The sequence below is a fragment of the Sciurus carolinensis genome, chromosome 5 (assembly GCF_902686445.1).
Source record: "Sciurus carolinensis chromosome 5, mSciCar1.2, whole genome shotgun sequence".
Lineage (NCBI taxonomy): Eukaryota > Metazoa > Chordata > Mammalia > Rodentia > Sciuridae > Sciurus > Sciurus carolinensis.
In genome coordinates this window covers 39,266,500-39,282,470 of record NC_062217.1, presented here as the reverse complement: position 1 = coordinate 39,282,470, position 15,971 = coordinate 39,266,500, and the positions used below count along the sequence as shown (strand labels likewise).

Sequence of the window (15,971 nt, the reverse complement as noted above, 5' to 3'; positions counted from 1 at the left end):
TACTGTATCATTCTGTAACAATTTCTTCACTCAACGGTGTTTTTGCTGCACATACATGTTATTCATAGCTCTTGTTATTTAGAAATCATGTCTTGTACCTGTTGCGTAGTGTTCCAGCATAAAACTGAGTTGTTCTGTTGATGAAAAACATACCTTTCTGCCTCTTGATAAAAGATTTCACATTAAATTCTGTTCTGTTTGACATGTGCTTTGTCCTCTTAATGGGCATTAGGTTTTTTCCAGTTTTTCACCTTAACATTACTTCAGGGAATATCTTTGAGGTTTTTTTTGCACATGTTTTATTTCTCAAGGATATACTCCTAATAGTGGAATTACTTGGTTTTAAGTTATAAACATAGTTTTAATAGGTCCTACCAAGTTTGCTTCCAAAATATCTACTAATTTACCCATCCATGAGGGTCCATTTTCCGTACTTTCTAGCCCAACGCCAAATATTATCTTAATTTTTACACATCTGATGACTAAAAATGACTCATTTTTAATCTTCATTCTCTAACTTAATGTTGGAATATCTATTCATGTTTATTAACCTCTAATTATATGAATTATTATAGTTTATTTTTAAAACTACTTGATTTTCTGTAGGATCACCTTAATGATTTAAGGAATTCTATACATATCCTGAATACTATGTACTTTTTTTTTTTTTCTTTTTTAATCAGCTCACGTGATCCTTCCTCAGCCTGCCAAGTAGCTAGGACTACAGGCATGCCTTACCACACCTGATTGTTATCCTATGTAATTTTTAAAATCTCTTCAGTTTTTTCTACCAGGTTTTTATAGTCTATATAAAATTAAGGAAGTTCTCTTTTATTCCTAGTTGCTAAGCACCCTTCCTCTCCCCAAGTGATTGACTCCCTACCTGCTTCCTTGCCCGTTACCTGGGATTGAACCCAGGGGTGTTCCACCATTGTGCTATGTCCCTAGTTCTTTTTATTTTTCTGTTTGGAGGCAGGGTCTTACTAAGTTACTGAGGCTGAACTCAGACTTGCATTCCTCCTGCCTCAGCTTCTGGAGTGCATGGGATTACAGGCATGTGCCACCATGCCAGTCTTCAAAGTGACTAATCTTTGTTGAAAAGTTTTGCTTTGTTTTTCTGCACTGATAAATTTTCCAGTGTTAAACTTCTTGAGTATTCCTGGGACAGACCCCAATCTTACTCTACTGCTGGATTCCTTTATTTAACATTTTTGAATTTATACTTGGAAATGATTTTGACCTTGAGTTTCTTTCTACAAGTCACAGTTATACTAATCTCATAAAAAGAGTTGAGTATCTTCCCATATTTTTCCTACTCAGAAACAGTTTGTATAAGATAGAAAATTCTATTCCTTGAAAGTTTTGTACAGTTCATCTATGACTTCATGGATCTGGTGTACTGGAAATGAGGGGATGGGAATGTGTGGCTTGCAACTCTGGTGAGATCTTGTGCAGTACATTTTTGTTATTGTTGTTGTTTATTGTTTTATTATGTCTGCAGCCCAAAATCCTTATTGTTTTAATTTCTTTTTATGCTTCTTTTTCTAGGTAGGATTTTACTTCTTGAGCCCATGCGGTTGTTTTTGGTTTTGGTTTTTGGTTTTTGGTACTGTGAATTGAACCCAAGGGCTCTTAACCATTGAGCCACATCCCCGCCCTTTTTAATATTTTATTTTGAGACAGGATTTTTTTTGCTAAGCTGGCTTTGAACTCAAGATCCTCCTGCCTTGGCCTCCTGAGTATTTGGGATTACAGGTGCCACTGTACCTGGCTTGAGCCCATTTGGTATTTTATCTTTTCCTGGAAAATTTTTGGTTCATCTATGCATTGCTATCAAGTTGTTTGAACCTTAGCATGTTTAAAAATTCTTTTAGTGTACACACATATATCTTTCATTTGTTTATTTTATCTTTTCTCAGCTTCTTTAATTGAATGGTTACATGAATAATTTCAATTTTCTCATTTTTTAATGAAAAAACTCATTTAAGGCTTAACTATTGCTCTGTATGCTGTTCTGGTAGGATCCTTTCTTCAGGTTTGATATGTATTATTTCAGCTGATCTTCATTTCTCAGTATTCAAAAATTTTTGAACTTAGATATCTTTTAAAGCTTTGCTATCTGTAGACAATAAATTATTTGGAAATTTTTTTAAATTTCAAGACATAGTGTAAAGGTAGAGTTTAACTTAATGTTAATTTTGATTTTTTTTACTATATTCAATGACTGATTTATGTAACATAATTCTTTTGGAATTGTTGAGAACTCCTTTTGGTCTAGCATACAGATTTTGTAAATTGTATGCTCCTCTTCCTCTTCCTCCCAAAGTATTGTTTATTGGAATTAGAGTTTTATACATTTGTTAAACTAAGCCTGTAAATATATCTCTCATAAGCAAACACTCTTCTACTGAGCTACACCCTAACCCCCTTTAAATTCTGTGTATTCTGATTTTTTCACCTACTTTGTGAGTGCCTGAGAACAGTTTACTTTCCCACCAAAATTTTGAATTTGTGAATTTTTCTTGTTACTTCTTTAAGTTTTACTGTTTCAGAGTGCTATTATTTGTAGGAGGCAATTGAATATTAAATCTTCATGGTGAATTGTTCTCTCTTTAAAACACTTGTCTACACTCTTGTTTAATATGAACATTTCTTGTATTTGCTTGTTGTCTTTTGATACATTCCTTCATTTTCAACCTTTCTGTGACACTGTTTAAGTTTGATCTCATTTAAAATTATCACAGCTAGATTTTGCTTAATCCAGGGTGTCCTAATGCATTCACCTTTGTTATGATTATTAATACATATACCCTATTCTTATCATCTTATTTTCTAGGCTCCATCTTTTCTTTGTTCTGTTTTAATAGACTGGCTTTACGTGTTCAACAATTCTTAAACTTGTGTTTTCCTAACAAGTATAAGTTTAACCAGTATTGGTATTCTCCTGATAATGGAAAAGCTTAGTGTGCTTTTACTTTACTTTCTCTGATCTATTCCCCCTGTAAAAAAAAAAAAAAAAGAACATAATCTTTTATGGTGATATCTTCTAGCATTTTTGTTTTGTTATTAAAATCCATTTTAGCCAATATTTATTTAGTATTAATACATTTTACTCACTTGCTTACTACTGCTACCTCAATGCTCTTTTCTGGGTTCATTTTTCTTCATGAAGGTACTCCCTTATTTCTTTCAGAGTCTCTTAGTGACTCTTTGAATGTTTGTAAAAAGTCTTATTTTGGTATCAAAAGACCTTGGTTAGAAATAGAAATATAGGTTCACACCTACTTTCCTTTAACATTTTGTATTTGGTATATCTGGTGAGAGGTCTCATTACCAATCTCATACATGTTCCTAGATAATCTAAATTTTCTTAAAATTTCTAATACCATCTTTATTATTGGTATTCTGAAACTTATCACAGATTGTCTAGTGGTCTGTATTAAGAATTATGCCATAGTTAGCACTCAGTGGACTCAGTGGTCCTATTTGTATTCCAGTTCTGAGAATTTCTTGGTCAGTATTGCCTCATGTACATGTCAGGGTATTTTGTATTTCCTCTTGTTTCTTTGCTGTAGGTACTCTATGAACTGCTCAATTCAATCTTTCAGGTTACTAATTGACTCTTCATGTGAGTCTGTTCTGTTATTCAGCCATCTATTAAATTTGTTTGTTTTGGATCTCAAATTTCTAGTTGGTAAGTTTTCAAAACTCAAAACTTTATATTATTTCATGGATGAGGTTTCCTTCTTTAGCTTTTTGAGGATATCAGATATAATCACATTTGTTTTAAAATTATTTTCAGTATTCTTTATTCTCTTCAATGTATGCCCATCAATTTGATGAGCTTGTGAGGTCTCATTTTCATGGTGTAGCCTTCTTCAGACGTTTGAGGATTCTCACTTGAGCACTCATCTCTACTGATTTCTTGTGCATCTTCTTGTGTATGTGATTATGGTTGCCATTATCTCTGCAGTTTCTCATCTCCTTCCTTTCCCCAGAGAGGACTCACAGACTTGGTCTATAGAGAGTTCCCTTTGTTTTCAACATTACTGTCTATCTATAATACACACACACATCTATATATTTTCTAAAGTTTTCCAGTATTTTTATGAGTTGGTGTGGAAGTGACAGAAGAATTTACCAAAATTCTTGGTAACATTCTCAAGATGTTAGCTAACATCTTGAGGATGCAACTTTTTGATTCCTTTTTGATCTATTAGTTCTTGGTATATATCTATTAGTCCTTAGGTATATATCCTAAGGAAATAATCAGATATGCATAAAATATATTTGCTCTAGCATTAATTATTATACTAAAAAATAATTTTAAAATGTCTCCATGTCTGAAATAGAGGTTTATTTACATTAGTAATTAATAATTTATATAAAATTTAATTATTAAAATCCTTAATGTCTTCTTTTTTTCCCTGTATTGGGGATTGAATTCAGAATCTCACGTATGGGAGGCAGATGCTCTACTTCTGAGCACAACCCCAGCCCTGGGTTTTGTTTATACTAGGAATTGAACTCCAGGGCATTTTACCACTAAGCTACCTCCCCAGCTCTCTTACTGAGTTGCCCAGTTTGGCCTCATTTTGTAACCCTTCTGTCTCAGCTCCCCAAGTAGCTGGAGTTATAGATGTGCACCACTACACGTGGCTCTTAACATACTTTAATGTGTGAATTATTGACCAAAGTATATTATATAACGTTGAGTCATGTAAAAATATTAATGATGTGGGACAGTGCATGATATTATTAGTGAAAAGATTTCAGAATTCTATATACTAAAATCTACATATTTTTAAAAATTATATACTGAAAGGATAATAATAATTGCTAATATTAATTGAATCCTTCACTTCTGTCAGGCACTATTCTAAGTGATTATTAAGTCTTATCCGTACAACAACCTATAAGGTAGTTAGCATCACTATCCCTGTTTTAAACATTTTTACAAAGTATAAAATGGGAATAGTTTGTTGGTTATTGATGTAATATAAGCATTAATGACTGTGTTATATTAGGGTGATAAGATTATAGGTGATTCTCAGTAATTTTCTTAATTTTGGTATTTTACACATTTTTTCTAGTTAATGTATATTTTGTAATAGTTCATGCTATTTTAAAAGAGCTTTTGTTGTAACTATCTTTTTTCCTTATATGTTTTGTTCCTTACAAATATGTACCATTCTTTATTGTTTTCCTTACAGAAATGTTTCATGCACTTGTGAACAAAAGATGGAGTTGGTTTTTACCTTTAAAAAGATATTGTCAATGATCTGATACAACTGGAAATGTTCACTTGATGAAGATGATGGACCTGTCTTTTGTTTGAACTAGTGGTCATTTATGACAATTCTTCAATCAGTTTCTATTTGAAAATTCATATATTTAAAGAATATTGGGTTAAAAATGACATAATGTTCATTCTTGGAAGACTGTGGATTTTGTAAAGACTACGATTGGATTCCAGTAATTTTCTCCAAAGTGATTGATGTCAGTCTTCTGATAACTTAATTTTGAAGAATTTCATATATACAAACAACTACAGAAGATGGGAGAAAAAAATGGTAGGTTTGAAGAAAACGTTGTTGTTGAACTTTCTGTTTAAAGTTTATAGACGCTGAATTGTGGAATTTTCAAGGTTTTTCATGTAAGTGACATTTCTGAATAAGAGTACATTAAGAACTTTTTTCCTCAGATAGCTACCAGTTTTGTTTGTCTTTAGACCTAACAGTTAATCAGTAATTTTAAATCAGAACTCTAATGTTATCTTAAAAATATACTTTACTTTTAAGAAGATGTTCTTAGTTTTACAGAAGAATCAAGAAGATAATTCCCATACATCCAGTACCCAGTTTCACCTATGATTAACATCTTTCATTTAGGTGATACATGTTATCATTAATAAACTAATATTAATACATTGTTATGGGGCGCAACTTAAGAACAGACCGATCACCACTGAGAAGTCCAAATTTGAGAGTCTTTTTTTTTTTTTAACTGAAACTGGGTTTTGGTCTTTTTATTTACTTTTTCTTTCCATGATTTTGAGATACAGTTCAACCCTTTAAAATGTAGAATCCAGTGGGTTTTAGTATATTCACAGAGCTGTGTGACCATCACTACGATCAGTTTTGGAACATTCTTGTCATCCCCCAAAGAAACCACATAACCATTAGCATTCACTTCCCTTTTGCTCCAGACTCATTCCCAGCTCTAGACAGTGACAAATCTACTACTCTATGGATGAGCTTGTTCAGGAAAATTTGCATAAATGTAATCATATAATTGTTGGTTTTATGACTGGATTCTTTTACTTAGTATAATATTTCCAAAGTTCATCCATGTGGTAGCACATGTCAATTTTTTTTATGACTGGTCATATCATTATATACATATATGACAATTTGTTTATTCACTCAAAGGTTGATGGACACTGAGGTTGTTTCCACTTCTTAGCTATTTATAATACTGTTATAAATATTCATGTGCAAGTTTTTTATACACACCCGAGCTTACATTTCTCTTGGAATGTTTCATTTCTCTAGAAATATACCTTGGGGTGGAATTGCTGGCTTAGGTGATAAACCCAACGTTTAACCTACAGAAGGACTGCCAGGCTGTTTTCTAAACAGTTGTTAACATTATACATTCCCACCAGCAGCAAGTGAGTGTTCCTATGTCTCCACATCTTCATCAACACAATAACAAGTGTTGAGAGTCTTTATTAAGCCGGCTGGCTGACTGTCTCACACAATGCCCCAAAAAATGGCTATTGGGAGAACAGCCCCAACCACAGGGTTGTAGGGGTTCTTATACCAAAAATCACATTAATCATAAGTGTCTGTTACTATGATTTGAAATTACACATTAACATCATGAGATCATCAACAGAGGGGGAAGTGAGTCAAAAATGAACCTTACCTAGGTACAAACTAAAGAATGGTTGCTAACATCCACACAATCGCTGTTCACATGGTACATTGTTTAGGAGCAATAGGAATCAAAAGAGAGCAATTCTTTACTACATAGGAGTTGCCATTGTATATTATTAAACATGTCGCCCTTTGAGATAGCTCAGTTGGTAAAGTGCTTGCCTTGCAAGCACAGGACCCTGGGTTCGATCCCCAGCACCGCAAAAAAAAAAAAAAAAAACATGTCACACCAAGTAACTGATGATGGGCACAGAGGCGGGGTGTTCCCATGGGAGAAGCTTATTTCCTACATAACATGGAGTCTCAGAGCAAAATGGAGTCTGTTTAGTCATTTCCCTTAGAGTTTGGCCTATAACATTCTCTTGGAGTCAGATCTGTCAGCCCATCACAACATTATTATTAAATAAACTCCATTGTCTGTTCAGATTTTCCTAGAATTTATGTAACCTCTTTTTCCATTCCAGGATTCCATTCATTATACCATATTTTATTTCCTTTTCATGCCTTAGGCTCCTTTTGGCTATGGTAGTTTCTCAAATTCTTGTTATTGATTTTGTATCCAAGTATTTTTATTTGATGCCCCTCTATTGGAATCACTCTCTGATGTTTTTCTTATGATTAGACTGAGATTATTGATTTGGAGGAATAAGATCACAGAATAAAGTACCATTTTTAATACATCATATCAAGGGTACATGCTTTGAACATGATTTCTCTCTCATATTGAGATTGATTAACTGGCTGATTTACGTGTGTTGCAAGGTTTCTCTGCCTTAGAGAAAAGTTACTCCCCTCCCCCCCATATCTCTTACTGTACTCTCTGGAAGTAAGTCAGTATGTGTAACCTACACTTAAGTAGGAATTATGCTCCCCCTCCTTGAAAGTAAAATATCTATGTGAACTAATTACAATTCTCTTGCAAGAGAGATTTTTGTCTCTTTTCCCCCATTTATCTGTTCAAGTTATCAATTATTTATAAATGGACTAATGGGTACTTACTGTATATTTGGGCTATAATTCAGTACTGCTTTACATATTTTCTTCCTCAAATTGCCCCATGTTTGGCCTTTGGAAACTATTTAAGATGGTTCTTATGTCCCTTTGACATATCCCCATCAGTGTAGATATTTCTTTCTTATTTTTGTTTCATAGCACTTTTTTATTTTCTGTCACTAGAAAATGTTCCAGATTCACCTTGTATATTTCTTGTAACAATTTTAGAATTAGCCATTCCTTGAATGGTTCCTTTTATTGAAGAATAGTACTAGAAATCAAGATCTGGGCAATAGGTGTGCTTGTTGTTATCGGAGTGCCCTTGTTTATAGGCTTTCTCACCTGACAGAGCAAGGAAATATTTGCGTGTGTGTGTGTGTGTACATAGACGTGTATACAGATATGTACATATACACAGGTATCTGAACATTTCATTGTATAGCTATCTGCATATTAAGCTAAGCACAAAATTATATTATTTTCAACTCGCCCATTACCACATGTATCATTCTAGTCTCCTATCCTTGCTAATCTATAAATTCCTACTCCAGTAGTAAGAAACTTGGTTCCCACTGTCCATCATCTATTTACTTAACTGATCAATTCCAGCATATATGTATGGATTTATCAGAATTGTAAACCCATTCCAATTTCAGCACCTTTTCTACCTGGCCATTTAGTGAAGTCTATTTGTTATTAGATTATCTTCATAGACTACATTCCTTACTGGGATTCCTGACCTCCTAAATGAATTTTCTAAAATTTGCATATATTAAGGTTCTATGGGTTTGGAAAATGTATAACATCATATATTTACCTTTACAGTATCATACAGAATAGTTTAACTGATCTTTAACATACCTAGGTGGATTAATGCAGATTTATAGTATTGGTTTCACTAGTCTATAATCTAGGCCAGTGGTTCTCAAACTTTTCTTGGTTTTAGAACTCTATACTCTTTATTTGAAACACCAGAGAACTTTTGTTTATATGGTAATAAGAGGTTGATATTTACTGTATTAGAAATTGAAACTGAGACATTTCAAAAATGTTATTGGTTTATTTTTAAGAAAACAATAAATCCAATGTTAAAAGTATTTTTAAGATCTCTTAATTTATAAGGGGAAAAAAATTAGTGAGAAAAGGATAACATTGTTTTATATTGTTGCAAATGTCTTTCAGTATGTGGCTTAAAAGGAGATTCTTGTACCTGCTTCTGCATTATGTGTTGCACTGTGTTGTGTTGATTGAAATGTATAGGCAAGCTTCACAAAGACAGGAAGAGGGAAAATTATTTTAATAATCTTTCATATAATTGTGAACATTTTTCATGATTTGTTTTGTACTTTGAATGAGTCTTTTTCCTATATATATGATTTTACAACATACCAAAGCCACTTACAAAAATATCAGTTGGGGTTCTGGCTTGGTGGTAGAGCACTCACCTAGTATGCGTGAGGCCCTGAGTTCGATCCTCAGCACCATATAAATATAAAATAAAGGTACTGTGTCCACCTACAACCAAAAAAGAAATTTAAAAAAAAATCAGTTCAGTGAAATATCTTACAAATATTGACACATTTCATTATACAGTATTAAAAATCATATTTGTAAATGTGCTTACTGGTCTCATTTAAAAGGTGATTAATTATTGAGAAGTTTTCAGGCTTGCCATGGTAAGGTTTCCAGAATTCTCATTTTCACTTTGTAGCTTGAATTTTATCATTAGCAACAAATGCTGTTACTTTTGACCGTCAAGTGCTAGGCTCACTTTGTTCCTTTTTCAGGAAAATATGTGCCAAATTTCCAAGTCTGAAAAACGATACTTTCATCAGTGGGTTTTGTTTTCTTTTTCTTAAGTAGAAATAGTTCTCCATTTAAAAAAAAAAAAAAAAAAAAAAAAGGAGGGGGAGAACTAGTTTGCCTTGTTTCTTCCAACAATCCCTTTTCCTTGAGACATCTATCATCTATCATACTGACTGTAGAAATAATTGTAATTTATGTTGTTTCATCAAGAATATTCTGTATGGGGGCAGAGTACTGGGAATTGAATCCAGGGTTGCTTTTCCACTGAGCTAAGTCTCCAGTTCTTTTTATTTTTTATTTTGAGGCAGGATATCTCTAAGTTACTGAGGCAAGCCTTGAAGTTGTGATCCTCCTGCCTCAGCCTCCCGAGTCACTAGGATTATAGGCCTGCACCACCTCGCCTGGCCATCAAAGGGTGAAGATCACAATGACTTAGTGGTAGTGTGGTACCGCTGCCTTGATTCCTGCTGACACATCAGCAGTTCTACCCACCAATGCCTTTGTACTGTAGAAAAGGCAAATGTGTTTTTATTATTATTATTATTATTATTTTTATATCATCATCATCATCATCATCATCTTGTTTGCAAGTAAGCACATGCTCTACCACTTTGGCTCTCATTATTATTATTTTTAAAATAATTTGACCTCCTGTAGTCTCTGAAAGGATTTGGGGACTCTCTGGGATTCATAGACCACATTTTACTGATCACAGCTTCAGAGATACCTCAGAGATCCTCTAAAATAATGCATGTTTCTGTGTACCTAGGTCATTATCAGTGCATTCAGTAAGTGCTCAGTAAATTCTCATCTAGTAAATGAATTCATATCAATATGATTCATGAATATTACCCTTTTACAAAGACTATCTTTGAGTTTGGGAGACATATAGTATGACTATATAATTTACATAGCTGTTATACTTCTTGCTTTATGGTTTTTTTTTTTTTTGCACATAATTATATAGGAAAGTACAAGTATGTTTGGACTGAGTAGTTATTAGATAATATTCTTCAATTCTGAAGACAAGTAGCAAAATTAGTCTCTAAGTACTTACTCCTTTATTTTTTGTAAGTATTTATAGTGAATCATACTAAAATATTTTCAGGGTTAGATTGTAACTCTGAGCATGCATACAATGTACAAATAAGATCAACTGCAAGAAACTAAAATTGTTCCCTTTGTAGTAGTCATCCACATAGGCTGCAGTTGACATAAAAGACACCGTGATGTTTCTTTTTAGGACTACTCTTTTAGTGTCTGTGTGCACAGAAGTTGTTAACTGAATTTATTAGTTCAGTTTATCAGAAAGTTGGCACCTCTTTTCTTGCTCAATATTAAAGGTTTATATAGCAAGAAGACAGAAGAATGATCAGAGTGACACAAGGAGCAAATGCTATTTTAATGAGAATTAAAACTAACAGTATGAGATAATGAGGATATCATAAGGAACAATATATTTATTTAAAACCCAGAACAAATAAATACAATTTGCTTACTTACATTCATTTCATATAAAAATGAATAGTTGTATTATCTTTGTTTGACTTTGTTTTCTTAAATTAATTTGGGGATGGTGGTGCTGGGGATCCAATCCAGAACCTTATATGTGCTCAGCAGGAGCTCCACCACTGATCTGTACTCCCAGTCTAGTTCCTTAAATTATGTTGCTATTATCTTCTTCATTAGTTCTAAAACTAATTAATATTGATGCTTCTTAAGTAATTTGGTTTTAGGTATATTCTATCAAAATAATTTAGTAATAATATATTGACCTTTTTTTTTTTGGGTGCTGGGGATCGAACCCAGGGCCTTGTGCTATCTCCCCAGCCCCTATATTGACATTTTTAAGGAGTTTTAAACAGTAGTCACTAAAAAATAAATTCAGTTTAAGTCCTGAATACTGTCTTTTAACATCACCACTTCTTAGTTCAGGATAAAATTGTATAGATTCCAGAAGGGTTTTTGTTTGTTTTTGAGGTGCTGGGGATGGAACCCAAGGCCTCTGGAGTGCTGGGCAAGTGCTCTCAAGTGCAGCCCTGACCTTCCAGAAACACGCCTCCCCTCACCACATGCACACACTTTCTATTTCCTTCCTTCCTTCCTTTTTTTTTTTAAGTTTTTGTTTTTTGTAGTACTGGAGATTGAACCCAGAGTCTTGAGCATGCTGGGCAAGCACTCTACAACTGAACTACATTCCCAGACTTTTAGCACTTTTAAATGAACTAGTTGATTTTTTGTTTCGTATGTGTGGTGCTAGGAATCAAACCAGGGCCTTGAAAATGCCAGACAAGCATTCTACCACTGAGCTATACCCACAGCCCAATTGGTTAATTTTCTTTTCCTCCCTCCCTCCCTCCCTCCCTCCCTTCCTTCCTTCCTTCCTCCCTTCCTTCCTTCCTTCCTTTGTGCTGGGAATTGAACCCAGGGCCTTGTGCACAATAGGCAAGCATTCTACAGCTGAGTTACATCCCTAGTAACTAGTTCATTTGGGGCAGGGGCGGGGCCAGGGATTGAATCCAGGGGTTCTTAACCACTGAACCACATCCCCAGTCCTTTTTCTTTTATTATTTTGAGGCAGGGTTTTGCTAAGTTGCCACAGGCTTCACTAAGTTCCTGAGGCAGACTTCAAACTTGGAATTCTCCTACCTCAGCCTCTCAAGCCGCTGGGATTACAGGTGTGTACCACTGTGCCCAGCTTGAGTTAATTTTTTTTTTTTTTTTGCGGTGCTGGGGATTGAACCCAGGACCTTGTGCTTGCAAGGTAAGCACTCTACCAACTGAACTATATCCCCGGCCCTTGAATTAATTTTTTAATGGACATAAAAGGACATATTTATGGGGTATGGGTTGATATTTCAATACATGCATACACTGTTTAATGTTCAAGTTTGGTATATATCTTTTCAAATATTTGTCATTTGTGGTGAAAACATTCAAAACTTTTTCTACATTTTTGAAATGTACAGTACATTATCATTATCAGTGTTCATTCTGCTGTGCAGTAGAGCACCAAAATTTATTTCTCCACTCTATCTGCAACTTAGTATCTGTTGACCAACCTTTTCCCTTCCTTCCTTCCTTCCTTCCTCTCTCCCTCCCTCCCTCCCTTGTCTCCCCAGTCTCTGGGAGACACTATTCTACTCTTAACTTTTGAGATTTTTAATTTTTTAAATTTGAAATTTTAAGGTTTTTAGATGCCATATATGAGTGAGATCAAGCAGTACTTGTCTTTCTGGGCCTGACTTATTTTACGTAACAATATCCTCCATTTCTACCTATATATTGTCATAAATGACAGAATTTTATCCTTTTATGGTTAAATAATATTCCATTGTGTATATAGACTGTTTTCTTTAAAAGTTGTTTTTAGATACTTTCAAATCTTTCTCATCTAGATGTCCACCTCTAACAAAGATAAATTCTTAGAATGGATAATTCATATTTATGAAAGGAATCATAGTAACAATCAAGTGTTTTTGTCTGAAAGCAGTATTTTTGTTGTTTTTGTTGTTGTTGGTGGTGGTGGTGGTTATATCTGTGAAAAACTCAATAATTTGGGGACTGTAGGAAAGACCTGCTTCACAAAATGTTTTTCTCCCTAAGCTGAAAGACCTCACAGTGGAAGGCTTAACTCCTTTTGCCTAAGACTGTACTTTGTTTAAAAATGTACAGTAATCTCTTGCCAGTTGCCATATTCTGATCTGCACGTCATCTCCTTGAAATTCAGGCTATTTTTTATATCCATTTTACAGATGTGGTCACATAACTAATAAGTGGCAATACTGGGATTCAACCCAGTGACATCTGCACAAAGCCTATTTTGTTAATTACTATTCCTGTTCTTTCCTTGACTCCTGAGATGCTACTCCCTTGAGTTTCCCTTCTGTCTTCTCAGACATCATGGTTCCTTTTCCTGTTTATTTCCTACATGTTGGTATTTTACAGGAGATACTTCTTAATATGTTTTCCATGAGCAATCAAACCTGCCATCTGACCCCAGCAAGTATTTGTAACCTATTGACTACAAAATTGTATTTCTGAATCAGATCTTAAACTTTATAACCTGCATACCTTGAATGCACAAAGAGCCTGTCCCTCCTTGAAATATCCCACTTGTACCTCTAACTTCATTTCTACCCCAGTGAATAGCATTACTTTCCATATGGTTGCCTGAAACAGAAAGATGGAAATCATTCTTAACCCACTGCCATCTGTGCAGCTTTTTTTAAAGAAACATTTCTGAACACATCATAAGATGTTTACAACTTTCGAGTAGCCTTCCACATAAAAAAATAAAAGTTGCTTAGCATGACGCGTAAGACCCTTAACATCATGACCCCTACCTGCCCTTTAAATACCATCTGTCATCACTTTTTTCCTCTCACAGTGAATTTGTTTCAAATCTTGAAATCTTGTCTGAACTGTGCTTTGAGGAATTAAAAGTAGGCTTCTGGTGCAGTCCATATCAGTGCAGAGTGTTAACAGGGAAACAGTACTCCTCTTGAGGCCACTTGCTGACAGCTCCCCTAATTAGCCAGACATCCCCTTTGGGAAAGGTAACTTTCCCATGGAGATTGGTACTCTTGAGATCTATGCTTCATTCTTATGAAGATTCTGCCTTCTTTGCCAAATTTGGAGGTTTGTTGTTTTGTTTAAGGAAAATAAATTTTTTTGGTAACTAGTTTGGGCTGTTCTCATTAATCCTCCCAATGGCTATTCAAATGACCATTCCTTCTAAGCAGTTATCATTATGTCACTTCTTTACTTAAGGCCTGTTAATTTTAAATAATTTTATTTATTAATTTTAACAGTTTACAAATTGTGCTTGACATTTTAGGTATTCTTGTTACTTGAAGCAGTGTAAATGAGATTTGATTTTCACCAATAGTTATCTTTCTTATATTTGTTTTCAATGTCAAAAGGATTATTTCTCTAGGAAAAGATGCTTACATCTTTTTGAGTAAGGTGTTAGTTTGCTGATCATCAGAAATATTGACTTTTTTATATAATGTTACCTTAAATAAACATGATTTTGCTTCATGTAATTAAAGTTAACATAAAAGACTTTTTCAGATGAAATTGGACTGGGTGCAGTGGCGCATGCATGCCTGTAATCTCACAGGCTCAGGAGGCTAAGGCAGGAGGATCACGAGTTCAAAGCCAGCCTCATTAAAAGCGAGGTGCTAAGCAACTCAGTGAAATCTAGTCTCTAAATAAAATACACAGTAGGGCTGGGGATGTGGCTCAGTGGTCGAGTGCCCCTGAGTTCAATCCCTAGTACCAAAAAAAAGAAAGAAAAAAGAAATTGGACAACGAGACTGGGGAAGTGACTCTGAGGTAGAGTGCTTTCCTAGCATGCATAAGGTCCTCAGTTTAATCCCCAGCACCACCAAAAAAAGAAAGAAAGACTGAATGAAAGAAAAGAAATTGGACGTTTATTTTAACAATCATTGAGATCTTTTGTTCTGGAACCATCTACCTCTATACTTATTATAGGTTATATCCCTGACACTTGAAAAGTGCTTTCTATACGTGTGCTGTACTACTACTCTATCTACAACAAAATCCTTTCTTCTGTTTTCCAATTAAGAAATAGTGTCATTGAAGTGATATATATATTGTGTGTGAAGGGTACTGGGAATTGAGCCCACAGGGCTTCGTGCATGCTAGGCAAGCACTAAGCTACAAATACAGCCTGCAGTAGATTTTTAAAGTTAGCAGAAACAGGTGAGATACTTGAATCATATTCTTTGTTTCTAGCTTTGATTAGGAAACATAACCAAAATCCTTTTCTCAAAGTGACAGACCAATTGAATTTGATTTTATTTAGAAACCAAGTAGGTTTTTCTGTAACATATGCCCTGTCGAAATGAGTCTGTTTCTGTTAAACTCTGAGATTATTAACCTACCTATTTTTGTTTTAGGTGATGCAAAAACTTTCTGGATGGAACTGGAAGGTGATGGAAAAGTGGACTTTGTATTTGAAAAAGTGCAAAATGTGTTACAATCACTTAAAGAGAAGATCAAAGATAGGTCTGCCACAAATAAAGGTATAAAGGAATAATCAATATACCTAATATTGCCCACTGGCAGTACTGTATAATTCTACATCCAGTGTTATTTTAAAAGTCAAGTAATTTTTGTTTGTTTCCTAACAACCTAATATTAGTCTGTTTGCTCTTTTTTGTGCACTGCTCCGAGGAAAACTGTGGACATTTTGTAATAGTG

General features: G+C 34.4%; 1 protein-coding gene across 1 annotated transcript in view; it reads left to right on the top strand.

The window, feature by feature from the left end:
• Window positions 1-15,971, top strand: part of Setdb2 (SET domain bifurcated histone lysine methyltransferase 2) — a 43,285-nt gene that overhangs the window by 1,741 nt on the left and 25,573 nt on the right. Inside the window, exons 2-3 of the mRNA XM_047552379.1 lie at window positions 5,214-5,573; window positions 15,668-15,793. Of these exons, the coding sequence (XP_047408335.1) occupies window positions 5,558-5,573; window positions 15,668-15,793 (142 nt within the window). The 5' untranslated portion in view covers window positions 5,214-5,557. The remainder of the gene's footprint in view (window positions 1-5,213; window positions 5,574-15,667; window positions 15,794-15,971) is intronic.